Source organism: Caretta caretta, chromosome 1 (assembly GCF_965140235.1).
Source record: "Caretta caretta isolate rCarCar2 chromosome 1, rCarCar1.hap1, whole genome shotgun sequence".
NCBI classification, from domain to species: Eukaryota; Metazoa; Chordata; order Testudines; family Cheloniidae; genus Caretta; species Caretta caretta.
This window is the reverse complement of record NC_134206.1, coordinates 32563166-32577957: the sequence shown is the minus strand read 5'-3', so window position 1 is coordinate 32577957 and position 14792 is coordinate 32563166. Positions and strand designations below refer to the sequence as shown.

At 42.2% G+C, this 14792-nt stretch overlaps 1 protein-coding gene across 6 annotated transcripts in view; it reads right to left on the bottom strand.

The window, feature by feature from the left end:
* The window catches only part of ARHGAP42 (Rho GTPase activating protein 42), a 295871-nt gene that overhangs the window by 18142 nt on the left and 262937 nt on the right, over window positions 1–14792 (bottom strand). For all 6 annotated transcript variants that reach the window (XM_048843624.2, XM_048843617.2, XM_075126907.1 and 3 more), the window contains 5 exons: window positions 9977–10136; window positions 9005–9149; window positions 6586–6966; window positions 3083–3239; window positions 498–560 (listed from right to left, as the gene is read on the bottom strand). In XM_048843624.2, coding sequence (XP_048699581.2) covers window positions 498–560; window positions 3083–3239; window positions 6586–6966; window positions 9005–9149; window positions 9977–10136 — 906 coding nt within the window. The remainder of the gene's footprint in view (window positions 1–497; window positions 561–3082; window positions 3240–6585; window positions 6967–9004; window positions 9150–9976; window positions 10137–14792) is intronic.

Sequence of the window (14792 nt, the reverse complement as noted above, 5' to 3'; positions counted from 1 at the left end):
AGTAGGTGACTTCTGGGTACTCTTCTGGCTCTGTCAATCTGTTTCTTCACTTCAGCAGGTGGGTATTGTAGTTGTAAGAATGCTTGATAGAGATCATGTAGGTGTTTGTCTGAGGGGTTAGAGCAAATGCGGTTGTATCGTAGAGTTTGGCTGTAGACAATGGATCGTGTGGTGTGATCTGGGTGAAAGCTGGAGGCATGTAGGTAGGAATAGCGGTCAGTAGGTTTCCGTGAAAGCTTACGAAAGCTTATGCTCAAATAAATTTGTTAGTCTCTAAGGTGCCACAAGTACTCCTTTTCTTTTTGCAAATGGTCTAACTCACTCTCTTTCTCTGAGAGAAGTATAGAAAGGATGAACCTGACAAATGGGGGCATGTTTGCACAGCAAGGGATGCTTCCTTGGAAGGTACAAAGTATTGTTTCCCACTCCTCCATGTCAGTCTCTCAAAGCATATGGCTTTAATTTTTAACTAAAATTCAATTGTGTAGGGTACTTACCGTCCTGAAGAAGTTTGTTTAAGTGAACCAGCACTTTCGAACAACTGGGCTCTTGCGGCCACTCTGAAAATTGAGTTAAGAGGCATTTGGTTTTAAACTTCGCCCTTTCAATGAACTGCATAGAGTTATTTCAGTTTTAATAATCTAAGGCAGTGGTTCTCAAACTGTGGGTTGGGAACCCAAAGTGGGTCACGATTCCGTTTTAATGGGGTCGCCAGGACTGGCATTAGACTTGCTGGGGTCCGGGGCCAAAGCTGAAGCCCAAGCCCCACCTCCCGGGACTGAAGCCCGAGCTCTACCACCTGGGGCTGAAGTCTGAGCCTGAGCCCCACTGCTCAGGGCCGAAGCTCAAAGCTACAAACGTGGGTGGCAGGGCTCAGGTTACAGGCCCCCAACCTGGGGCTGAAGCCCTTGGACTTTGGCTTTGCTTCCTCCCTTCCCCGTCTCTCCCCCCTGCCTAGGGCAGCAGGGCTCGGGCAGCCTCCTGGGTTCATGCAATAATTTTTGTTGTCAGAAGGGGGTCATGGTGCAATGAAGTTTGAGAACCCCTGATCTCAGGTATTTTTAGTTGGACAGACAAGAAAATGTTAATTTTTATTTTAAATTCTTTATTTGATTCTTAAATTGACTGTGCTCCTTTTTTCAATCTGAAAAATGTAGGACTAATGGAGGAAGCCAAGAAGCAAGTCATGCTGAGCTTAGGTCCCAGTTCAGCAAGAAACTTAAGCGTGTGTCCAACGTGAAGGACATGAACAGTCCAACCAGCTTCCAGTGAGGCATGTGCTAAAATACCTTCCTGAACTCATAAAACAGTAAGGAACTCTGCTGAAAATGCAACACAAAACATTGCCATAATTTTTAATTCATATTCATGTCTTGTTACTGAATAAACCTGAAGTGAGGGAGATGTAGTTTCTGGAGAGGGAAAATGGGTGTTATCATTTCTGGGTTCACTGACCACCAGTCCTGTGCTATGAGCACTAGAAAACATTTTTAACCCCCAGTTTATGTGAAAATAATCATTTCTATTTTGTAATGCATTCCAACCCAAGAAATCTCTAGCTACTTTATCAAAAGCAAAGAAATTATTTCAGCGCATGCAATGGAACACATCTATTTCAGAGAGGAATTAAATTTGTCTTGCTCCGATTTCTGTCAAAAGAAAGAGGTGATGATGAATAACACTTTATTCCTTGACATATCGCCTGGGCAGTCCTTGGCATTTAGATCTCTTAAAATAATAAACACAGAAGAAGCAGAGAGATAATATTAAAGCTGGCTGAATAGTATTAGTTAAATAATTTATTCCATGGATTTAATTTTCTCTCCTCATTATTGGCTTAATCCAAAACCCAACGGTGAAGTCAATGGGAGTCTTTCGCTGATTAGAGCTGGGTGAAATTTTTCAGATGAAACTTTTTCACCAATAAATGAAGATTCAGACTGACCAAAACATTTCATGGATGAATACTTGTTGATTTCAGCAAATTGTTTTGGCCAAAATGAAAAAAGAAAAACATTTGGAAATGCCCAAACAGATAATTTCATCACTGTCACAATTAAACATTTTGATTGTTCAGGCTACAGTCACAAGAGGATTTGGGCATCATTCACAAAGCCGCTGGAGGAGGAGGTCATGGCGGTTGTGCTTCCCCTCGCTTACCACCTTTAGGGCACTACCTTGGGATGTTGGAAACCCAGGTTTGAATCCCTGCTCTGGAGCAGGGGTTTGAACCCAGGTCTCCCCCTCTAGAGTGACTGCCCTCACCACCAAGGTATAGGGTATCTGGGGATGGGCATCTCTCAGTCTCTCCTGTTGAAGGTATTCTACTTTGTGCAAAATACTTGAATAATCAGTGGGAGAGTGGGAATGACTCTATAGCACAGTGGCTAGGGCATTCCCATATGAGGGGGGACACCCACTTGCCAGTCCCTGCTCTGATGACTTCTCAATTATTTATACAAATTGGAACAGTTTCAACAGGAGAGACTGAGAGACCCCAGAACTAGAATAGCCTATAGTCTGGTGGGTACGGCACTCACCCGGAGAGGGGAAATTTGCATTCAAGTCACTGCTCCAAAACAGGGATTCAAAGCTGGGTCTCTCACATCCCATGTGAGTGCCCTAACCTCTGGGCTAAAGGTTATAAGGGGGTATCACTACCTTGTCTTCTGTTTCTGTGAATCTAGCCCTTCATTTCTTTTGCTTTTATTAACAACACATGAAATGAAACATCTTGGTTCAACCTAAACCAATTAGCCAAAAATTTTAAAAAAATAATTTTTGATTTCAGTTAAACTCAAAGCAATTTTTTAAAATTTTTCAGAACTGCCAATAAACCAGAAAAATGTATTATTGACAGAGCTCTGCCACTGATTTCAATACACTTTGGGTAAGCCCCCATCTGCCTAGTTTTCAGAGTTTATGAAGCTTGATGAATAATTCACAAAGATGACAATTTAATTTGATTTATCTCATCAAATATTCATGACTACTTTTCCCATCGTTCACCCAGCTGTATAGGATAGTTTGTATGGGAACATAATGCAATACATCAAATCTCCACTCAGTCTTGATGACTTACACGGATCCTGGTCTCTGATAGCCATTACTTGATGCAGTATCCAATCTCAATCTCCTGTGCATTTTGGGTGGCAACTCAGGATTCGGTGGAGCCTTTGGTGTATCTTTGGCATCAATTGAGGCTAAGCTCTGTACAGATCCACCGCAGCTTTTGTTACCTACAGGGAACAAACAGAGTGCAGCGAATATAAGATTTCAGTGTACCTTAATAACATGTATATCATACATAACATAGCAGGATTTTTAAAAAGAAATAAAATAGGCAGAGACAGTGTTTACTAAGAAAGACAACAGACAGCCTATCAAGCAGAAGGGTAACTAGGAAAACATCACCACCAAAAATGGAGAGAATAAAATTAAAACTTTGAAGAAGGCGGAAGATTGTTATGCTGCACCAATGAATAGATAATACGTTTTCTGTACACTGATGATGCTAAAACTCCATTAGTAAAACATTAAACAATCCAGCCTCCTGTCTGTTTAACACTAATAGCTTCCCCCCAAATAAAAACAGAACAAACAAACAGAAAATAGGTTTATGAAGTTCTTGTCGATGAAAATTAAAACTTGTTTAAATGACTATTTTGTTACCATATCTTAATAAAATAAAACAAACATTTCATAGCTTGGATTTTATCTGTCAGAAACAGAAGGTCCTAATGTAATATTAAATAAATATTCAGTAATAACGGCCAGGAAGCCTTAGAAAAAGATGTGTCCTTGTACCTGCTTTGTTCTTATATATGACTTTCACAGGTTCCTAATAGGATAATAATAAATAATAATAATGATAATAATAATGCAGTGGTTCACATTTTCAAAGGACTGTATAAAGACTAATACATTTCATACATGTCTTGCAAGGCAGGTAAATTTTACTTAACAAAATCCCCAATTTCTACCCAAGTTGATTTATTTGTACTGAAGGAGCACTAAGGAGCCCTAAACCATAACCCCATTGTACTCAGCACTGTACAAATCTACACAGCAGATCAGTGGAAGAGCTAAAGGAAGAACTCAAGGGTTCCTGGTTCCGAATCTCATGCTCAATCCATCAGAATTTATTGTCTCAATGATTGTGTTCACCTTAGCAATCCACAACATTATAAATAAATTAACTTCTTTTGGTATCTATTTTTAAGGGCAATACCCAGTCAATTATCAAGGTATTGTGAAATCATCTTGTGATGGACTGGACTCAGTTTCTGGATACCAAAACAGGAGAAGTGGCCAAAAATCTCCTCTTTTATCCCACGTGTGCACACAGACTTGTTCAGCCACACCTTTGTAACCTAGTGGCTAGATTATATGATATACCTGAACATAAGAATGGCCATACTGGGTCAGACTAAAGGTCCATCTAGCCCAGTATCCTGTCTTCTAACAGTGGCCAATGCCAGGTGCCCCAGAGGAAATGAACAGAGCAGGCAATCATCAAGTGATCCATCCCGTCGCCCATTCCCAGCTTCTGTCAAACAGGCTAGGGACACCATACCTGTCCATACTGGCTAATAGTCATTGATGGACTTACCCTCCATGAATTTATCTAGTTCTTTTTGAACTCTGTTATAGACTTGGTCTTCACAATATCCTCTGGCAAGGAGTTCCACAGGTTGACTGTGTGTTGTGTGAAAAAATACTTCCTTTTGTTTGTTTTAAACCTGCTGCCAATTAATTTCATTTGGTGGTCCCTAGTTCTTGTGTTATGAGAAGGAGTAAATAACACTTCCTTATTTACTTTCTCCACACCAATCATGATTTTATAGACCTCTATCATATCCCCCCTTAGTCGTCTTTTTTCCAAGCTGAAAAGTCCCAGTCTTCTTAATCTTTCCTCATTTGGCAGACGCTCCATGTCCCTAATAATTTTTGTTGCCCTTTTCTGAACCTTTTCCAATTCCAATATCTCTTTTTTTGAGATAGGGTGACCACATCTGCACGCAGTATTCAAGATGTGGGTGTACCATGGATTTATATAGAGGCAATATGATATTTTCTGTCTTATTATCAATCCCTTTCTTAATGATTCCCAACATTCTGTTTGCTTTTTTGACTTCCACTGCACATTGAGTGGATGTTTTCAAACAACTATCCACAATGACTCCAAGATCTCTTTCTTGAGTGGTAACAGCTAATTTAGAAAAATGATCATCGGATGCATAGAATGGAACATATAATAAGAAGATATATATATATACGTACTATATTTTCCATTCTATGCATCCGATCAAGTGGGCTGTAGCCCACGAAAGCTTATGTTCTAATACTTTTGTTAGTCACTAAGGTGCCACAAGTAATCCTGTTCTTTTTGTGGATACAGACTAACACGGCTGCTACTCTGAAACCAGCTAATTTAGACCCCATCATTTTATATGTATAGTTGGGATTATGTTTTCCAATGTGCATTACTTTGCATTTGTCAATATTGAATTTCATCTGCTATTTTGTTGCCCAGTTATGCAGTTTTGAGAGATCCTTTTGTAGCTCTTCGCAGTCTGTCTGGGACTTAACTATCTTGAATAGTTTTCTATAATCGGCAAATTTTGCCACCTCACTGTTTACCCCTATTTCCAGATCATTTATGAATATGTTGAATAGGACTAGGCCCAATACAGACCTTGGGGGACATCACTATTTACCTCTCTCCATTCTGAAAACTGACCACTTATTCCTAACCTTTGTTTCCTATCTTTTAACCAGTTACCAATCCATGAGAGGACCTTCCTTCTTATACCATGACTGCTTACTTTGCTTAATTGCCTTTGGTGAGGGACCCTGTCGAAGGCTTTCTGAAAATCGAAATACACTATATCCACTGGATCCCCCTTGTCCACATGCTTGCTGACCCCCTTTTGGGGACACTTAAAGAAAAGCCATCTTCTAAGTAGGACACACTGACCAGAGCACATTACAACAGCACTTAGCCTTCTGCACCACTTGCCAATTCACCTTGGAATTCAAGGCACTGGTAGTGTTCTACAAAAATCCTACATGACCTTAGATCGAGTTATTGTAGAAACGGTCTTGACCTGTTACGAGATACAGCTGAAAACAAAGCCAGCATATAGCCTTAAGTGGTGAAAGTGAGGGCGCTGGGGACTAGGTGTTCTCAGCCCAGAGCCCTATGGACTTGAATTCAAACCCCAAGTCTTGTCACCTTTAATCATGATGCAAGACTCATCTCTGAGAGGGTGCTGAATCCTGGCTAGCTACTCCAACCCTACATGTAACTAAGCCATGCTAAATGAGGTGAGACTATTGTTCCAAGTTGTGAGGAGGGTTGGTGCCTTTTAAACTATGCAAAGGGCACAAATAAAGGGCACCTTAGAAATACTGCTCAAAAAACGTCTGGACAACAAAAGAACATGCCGAAAAGATTCCAAAGTAAATGAACAAAATCAATTAATTTCAATAGCCTTTTGATTCACTTAGTTTTTTCTGGTGCATCATGTTAAACTCAGTGGTGTTCTGATAGAACAACTTAATGCAACATATAGGACCTACCTTCTGCTGAAGGGATTGATCTGAGGGAGGAAGCTGCAGACCTTTTCAGCCCAGACAGACCATAAAGCCCTTTTTTGGTCAGATCTATTGGTGGAGATGTATTCTCTGGGCTAGTGACAGAAGCTACACTTTGACAGTCTGACTCCACGTCTGTTTTTGTTGCATCCTCCTTAGAGGAGGATTCTGGACTTGTGGTCCAGAGTCCTGAGCTCTTCTGTCCATTGGAAGAAGGTGGAGATGCAATCCATGGAATTCCTCCTGATTTCTCCCTGGGTTGGGATGAGGCGGATTTTGTGGTGCTGTTTTGTTCTGACGAATGAGAAGAGAGTGATTCTATGCTGCCCATGGGGGTGCTGTCTGGGCTACTACTGTATGAATCACCTGAAGAGGAGTGGGGAAAAGAAGAAAAATTACATTTTGCATGTAAATTGGGCTTTCTAAAAGTGTCCATTTTCCCAATGCATATGTGGCCCCTGGAGCCTTCAATAATCATGAAACTCGTTAGTATATAGCTTTTGCAGATAACAATTCTCCAAAGGGAATGGGTATTTGGTTAATTTGCATTTCAATGGGGCAACTGTTTTATGTCCCCTCCTATGTGAAGGATGCAGTCACATATTCCTCTGATGGCTTGCTCCAGCCATAGGCTACCGCGACAATACATGTGACTCGGATTGATGACAAAGTCTCCGGTTCTCTTGTTTCGCAGCAACTACTTCTACTGTTTTGTTTTAGTTTGAACTTTCCAGTCTCTTTGAAGATTGCATCCCTGGAAACTTTCTACTTCTGGCTCCCTATTCTCCAACCCCACTGCTGAAGACTGAGGGGATATGGCTCTTGGATCCAGGGACTAACAGAAGCAGGAGGTGCATCTTTGCCTCTCTGGACCCAACTCTCTGAATGCTTTCCTACTTAACCTGAAGATGATCCAGGAATTAGACCTCATTAAAGCAAGTTAATGTAATCTTTATGGGGCATGATGTGTTAATTATATATATGGTTGAATACTGATGCTGATTATTGAACTGTTTTAAGGCTGAGAAGGGACCTCTGGAAGTAGTGGAACTTGTGTGGTTTCTCTACACAAGGGGTGGGGTGGCAGCAGTCCATGGGCTGGTGTATCCTCTGAACATGGAGATCAGTTCCATATGAGCTTGTTGCACATCAGTGCACTGTAGGGACCACCTAATTCTTTATTAAACAAAGGCCTCTGAAGTTACTTTAGGCAGTAGACTGGAATAGCAGCTAAGAAGTTCCACGTCTTAGTGGTGATTCCTAACTGACCCTTCGCTTGCCATCTGTGCATGCAGACACCCAGTTAGAGTGCACAGGTTTGGTATCTGCACACGTTAGGAACACACAAGCGTCTGCATGTAGCTAATTTTGAAAAATTGATGCTAGGTACCCAAGAACTCCCAAGAACTCTTTGGAGACTTGTACAACAACTAGGTACAAAAAATACATTCATTTACAGCTTTATCTATGAATTTAGTTTTTTACGGCAGTAACATAAAGGCTCCTTGAGAAGCTATGAGACCCAAAACTTCTTTTGGAATCAATTTCACACCAATGGAGATGCTAACATTTAGCAGATTAAATTCAATCTGGGCTACAATTTGACTGAAGTTCAACCCCTCCTAATGGTAATATTAGAAAACAAAAAAGTGGGTGATAATGAAGAAAGAGGGACTTTTTATTTAAGTATATCAGAAAACGAAGAATCCCTTTAGGTGGCAATTTACTGCAAATACAACCCTCTGCTTTTAATTATAAATTCATATAGTGGACTAGGTTTAAAGTTCAGCCTCCATGCCATTCAGTGCTTGGCCTTTTTGTTAAGATTGCCAACACGGGTGTCAATTAACAGCAGCTGTGTAGTGGTTTTGGTGGTATAGATAGCTGTCTACTGGGAGTTAGACAGAGACCACACAATTCATTTCACACACATGGAAGAGCTGTCTAATGGTAATAGCTTTTGGCCAAGACTAACCTCAACTGGATTGACCTTATTACTGATGAGGTGAAATGCTCTATTATACCATTTCCAATCTTAAAGATGTTATTAAAAGCAAACAAGGTGAATCTTGTATTCTTTTTAGCATATCACAGCCTGGAGAAGGCCATTTCAAATCACTTGGTGGTTAGTTTCGAATAACAAGCCCGACAATGTATTTTCAATCACTTTATGCCACACAAGAACTGCTTGACAGAACATGCTGTGAAAGGAGCAAGGAAAGCACTCATTCAACAACACTGACGTCTCCTCGCTTTATTGTTACTTTTCATAGAACCACTACAAATAAGCACCCACTGTGCTTGGAGCACAGCAATTACCATTGCTTACTAATTAACAACCAGGGGAACTAAAGAACAAGACATGAACAGAGAGGTAAATAGCTAACTGTATGAATAAACTTACTATCATGGTCTGCCAGACATGGGGTATATCTTCCTTTGGGTTTGCGTGAACCTGTTGAGAGGCAAATTGCTCTTGTTCTTCTGGAAGCTGAACGGGACTGAGGCTGGGGAAGAGGAATGTTGGGGTCTGGTGCACTGTGAAATATCTATAAGTACAAAATATCACAATCAATAACTTTCATTTTCTTTAAAGCTATGATTAACAATCTGCTTATTTTACCCACTTACAGTTGCACCTGATAGGTTTGTTGTTTTAAAAAAAAAAGTCAATAGGAATTTTTGTACGAAACTAAAATGAAAGTTCACTGAAGATAGATTTTTGTTTTAATTTTGCAACCTAAGAACTAGAGCACTGGATTAGTGCATCACAACATGCAAGTGAAACTGACAGATACAAGACTATAAAAAAACGAACTGAACTAGTTTACTTTCAGTGTTCCTATTAAAAGAAATAAAGTAACAGAGCACAAATGGTGGAAAATACAATAGATGTTTAACATTGCTCCCATTCCAATAACCCAGTGTACTACTGGTAACAAGGTAAGAGAGTTGGATTTTCAAAAATCATGATTTTTCACCTGAAAATGCCCTTTGGTCAAGTGCTAACATTGGATGGTGTAAGGGAAAAGCTGGGGGCAGGGTCATAGTCCTGTGTTGGCTCAGCCTGCTTCTAGCCAAGAGGAGGGACAACACTTTCCAGTGAGATTCTGGCCAGCTCCTGTACAAGGCTGGGTGGCTGCTCCTTGTGCTTACGCCTTTCATATCCCTATAACAGTTGGCCAGAATATGGCCCACAGGTTTGATTAAGAAGGAAACATTCTATCTGAAAGTGATCTTCTATAAATACAGCAGACTCTTTTCTTATTTGTAGGAATTGGCTGAAGGTAGTGAATAGGAGATGCGGTAGCATGTTTAACTCCAGTTGCATCACAAATTATATTAAAGTAAAAGGTTCCAGATGAAGTTCTTTTACCTTTTCATAATGCTCTATCAAAATTTCCACTACAATATTCTGAAACTTAATGTTCATCACAGCAGCCACGGTTTCCTCCTGTGCTCTCATTAGAGTTGGCCCAAAGATAACACCAAGGTTGGAGACGGTCATGAGATTTTGCGGACTGTGTAATGAAACCCTGCAAAGGAATTTTTTAAAAAAAGGGTAATTAAACATTCCCTAAATATTGCGCTTATTTCCCATACTAATAAAGCATCTGACACCACAGAAGTGGACTTTTTTTTTCTTCACGGCTCAAGTTTCCCTTTTGAAAATAATTTTAAACTTGAATGTGAAAACTTTGCCCAACAAGCTAGAAAATATTGTTTTTTCTTATTGCAAAGCATGACCACCACATGAATTGCACATAAATGATTCACACAGTAGTGATGATGCAGATAGGCCAATGCAGATCACATTAGCAGGTGGATAAAGACAACTATGCTGGACAGAGATTAAAACTTGGTCTGAACATCCAAGAGAGCAACTGTGCAGTTACTTTAGCGACCACAGTAGTTTTCCAAACAGCGAATGTTCAGACACAAATGTATGTATCTATATAAGGCACTGATATGGGCATTGCCACAGAATACCAGTGGAGACAGTAACTCCATTTATGACAGCGTCATTTGTTGGGAATAGTGTCCCATGAATGCAGGCTCCTGGTTGGCGAAAAACCCTGGCATCATGAACTTTCCCAGTGCAGCCCACATGAACATTCATAAATCAACCTCTGTGGTCTATGAAGGCCTGCATAACAATAGAGCAGTACCCCTTGCGGTTTATATACTCATGTGGTCCTTGAGGAAGGAAAACTATGGGCATATGAGTCTCAGTTTGGAAACCCCATTATCTCAAAACTGGCAATTACTTCAGGAGTATCTTTTATGCTGGCCACCTTGGGGTAAACCATACTGCCTGATTGTCTCTGAAACCTGCACCACCACTTTACTCAGGGTTGACTTCTCAACACCAAACTGGTTGGCAATGGACCTGTAGCGGTTTGGGGTAGCCAGCTTCCGGATGGTTATAGCAACCTTCTCTAAGCAAGGATACCCTTATGCATGTGTCTTTATGCTGGAGGTTCAGAGTAAGCTGCTCATAAAGCTGCAGAAATGTAGTTTTCTTCAGGATAAAGTTCTGGACCCACTGCTGGTCATCCCAGGTCTGCATGGTGATATGATCCCAACAGTTTGTGCCTGGGGCCCTGCTCCAGAAGTGCCAGTCCATGTAGGGGACATCAGCGGCTATACCAAGTATTATGAGCAGATGCAAATCTGCCATGCCTGGGGCCTCCTCCTCTGCCTCCACTTTCTCCTACTCTATTAGGTGCCTTTGGTGGGTCAGAAAATGCCACCAAAATGTCCACCAGCATCTCATGGAAGCTCTGCCAGTTTCCTGACACAGAAGTGAAAGAGAAGATCTTCAAAGGGCGCCTCCCTCCGTGTTGCTGGCTCTGGTAGTTGGTGCATAGACCAAAATGGCTGCTCGCCAGGCTATACTGGTGGGCTGTTCAAACTTCCTGTAACATGCAGGGTGGGCAGTAAAGATTTCCCACAGAGCACCATGGTCAAAGGGCTAGAGCGGCCACATTTTAGGAGGGTGCTAGAGAGTCCGTTATATGGTTGGTTTGACTTGGGTCTGCATGCTGCAGTGTGGATGCTAGAGCATCAGGATTGAGCCTGGGTTAGAAAATTCTTAAACTAGGGTTGACAAACAATATAGATGTTCAAGCCCTAGGTTCTCTAACCCAGGGTCAGTTGACTTGCGTCCCACTAACCTGGGGCTTACACTGTAGTGCAGATTTAACCAGGAAGACCAGGGGGTTGAAAAAACAGCTCCAAAGCGACCAGAGGAGCTAGCAAACAGGGGACTTTTGTGAGGGAGTGAGAGACATTCCTTCCATTCTGCTCTCAAGCAGAGAGACCCCCGCGACAGAGCGAAAAAACACAAGTCAAGGGTTTGGCTCCAGTGAGAGTTCAGTAGCAAGGAGAGGAGGCTGAGGGGCTATAACCTAACCGTTAGAAGGTGCCAGAAAACTCCCTAGCAAAGAAACACACAGGAGAGAGAGAGAAAACAAACAAAAACCAATACTCCTATCAAGCATGCTCTAAACTTAGTCCAATAATAACTCCCCCCCCAAAACAACAAAAAAATAACCAAGCAATCAAATATCAATACACCTAACAAACATACTCTAAATTTAGGCCAGAAACCCCCCCCCCCACAATTCCCCCCTCCCGCTAAAAAAAATCCCAACTCCTAAAACCCTCTGCAAGAGTAAAAAGGATGCAGGCAGAGCGGGGGCTCAAGAGGCAATTACAGACCAGTAAGCCTAACTTCAGTACCAGGCAAATTGGTTGAAACTAAAGTAAAGAATAGAGTTATCAAACACACAGATGAACACAATACGTTGGGGAAGAGTCAACACAGTCTTTGTAAAGGGAAATCATGCCTCACCAATCTATTACAATTCTTTCAGGGTGTCACCAAGTTTGTGGAGAAGGGTGATTTAGTGAATACAGTGTATTTGGACTTGAAATTCAGAAAGCCTTTGACAAGGCCCCTCACCAAAGCTCTTAAGCAAACTAAGGAATCACAGATTAAAAAGAAAGGTCCTCTCATGTATCAGTGACTAGTTAAAAGACAGGAAACAAAGGGTAGGAATAAATGGTCAGTTTCACAATGGAGAGAGAGAAATAATGGGGTTCCCCCAAGGATCTGTACTGCGTCTCCGCTATTCAACATATTCATAAATGATCTAGGAAAGGGGATAAACAGTGAGATGGCAAAGTTTTCAGGTGATAGAAAATTATTTAAGATAGTTAAGTCCAAAGCTGACCGCAAAGAGTTACAAACTCTTTCTCACTACACTACACTAGGTGATAGGATTGGATTGTGATGCAAGTATGGGATGATGCGCAGTGGCTTCAGAACGTTCAGATTCGCAAAGCCACCTTCCTTGAACTGTGTGAGGAGTTTGCCCCCGGCCCTGCAGTGCAAAGACACCAAAATGAGAGCTGCTCTCATGGTGGAAAAGCATGTGGTGATCAGTGTGTGGAAGCTAGCAACTTTTGGAGTTGTAAAGTCGATCATTGGGGCTGCAGTGATGCAAGCGTGCAGGGCCATTAATCACCTTCTGCTATGAAGGACTGTGACTCTGGGCAATGTGCAGGAAATAGTGGATGGCTTTGAGGTGGATGAGGCTTTCTTCCGGCAGCTCGCAGAAGCTACTAGATCGCACGCCCTGGTTCTCATGGGTGACTTTAATTTTCCTGATATCTGCTGGGAGAGCAATACAGCAGTGCATAGACAACCCAGGAAGTTTTTGGAAAGTGTAGGGGACAATTTCCTGGTGCAAGTGCTGGAGGAGCCAACTGGGGGGGGGGGGGGGAGCTTTTCTTGACCTGCTGCTCACAAACCGGGAAGAATTAGTAGGGGAAGCAAAAGTGGATGGGAATCTGGGAGGCAGTGACCATGAGTTGGTTGAGTTCAGGATCCTGACATAGGGAAGAAAGGTAAGCAGCAGGATACGGACCCTGGACTTCAGGAAAGCAGACTTCAACTCCCTCAGGGAACGGATAGGTAGGATCCCCTGGGGGACTAACATGAAGGGGAAAGGAGTCCAGGAGAGCTGGCTGTATTTCAAGGAATCCCTGTTGAGGTTACAGGGACAAACCATCCCGATGTGTCGAAAGAATAGTACATATGGCAGGCGACCAGCTTGGCTTAACGGTGAAATCCTAGCGGATCTTAAACATAAAAAAGAAGCTTACAAGAAGTGGAAGGTTGGACATATGACCAGGGAAGAGTATAAAAATATTGCTTAGGCATGTAGGAATGAAATCAGGAGGGCCAAATCGCACCTGGAGCTGCAGCTAGCGAGAGATGTCAAGAGTAACAAGAAGGGTTTCTTCAGGTATGTTGGCAACAAGAAGAAAGCCAAGGAAAGTGTGGGCCCCTTAATGAATGAGGGAGGCAACCTAGTGACAGAGGATGTGGAAAAAGCTAATGTACTCAATGCTTCTTTTGCCTCTGTCTTCACTAACAAGGTCAGCTCCCAGACTGCTGCGCTGGGCATCACAACATGGGGAATAGATGGCCAGCCCTCTGTGGAGAAAGAGGTGGTTAGGGACTATTTAGAAAAGCTGGACGTACACAAGTCCATGGGCCGGACAAGTTGCATCCAAGAGTGCTAAAGGAACTGGCGGCTGTGATTGCAGAGCCATTGGCCATTATCTTTGAAAACTCGTGGCGAACGGGGAAAGTCCCGGATGACTGGAAAAAGGCTAATGTAGTGCCAATCTTTAAAAAAGGGAAGGAGGAGGATCCTGGGAACTACAGGCCAGTCAGCCTCACCTCAGTCCCCGGAAAAATCATGGAGCAGGTCCTCAAAGAATCAATCCTGAAGCACTTACATGAGAGGAAAGTGATCAGGAACAGTCAGCATGGATTCACCAAGGGAAGGTCATGCCTGACTAATCTAATCGCCTTCTATGATGAGATTACTGGTTCTGTGGATGAAGGGAAAGGAGTGGATGTATTGTTTCTTGACTTTAGCAAAGCTTTTGACACGGTCTCCCACAGTATTCTTATCAGCAAGTTAAAGAAATATGGGCTGGATGAATGCACTATAAGGTGGGTAGAAAGTTGGCTAGATTGTCGGGCGCAACGGGTAGTGATCAATGGCTCCATGTCTAGAGGATGGTGTGGATTGCACTCTCAGCAAATTTGCGGATGATACTAAACTGGGAGGAGTGGTAGATACGCTGGAGGGCAGGGATAGGATACAGAG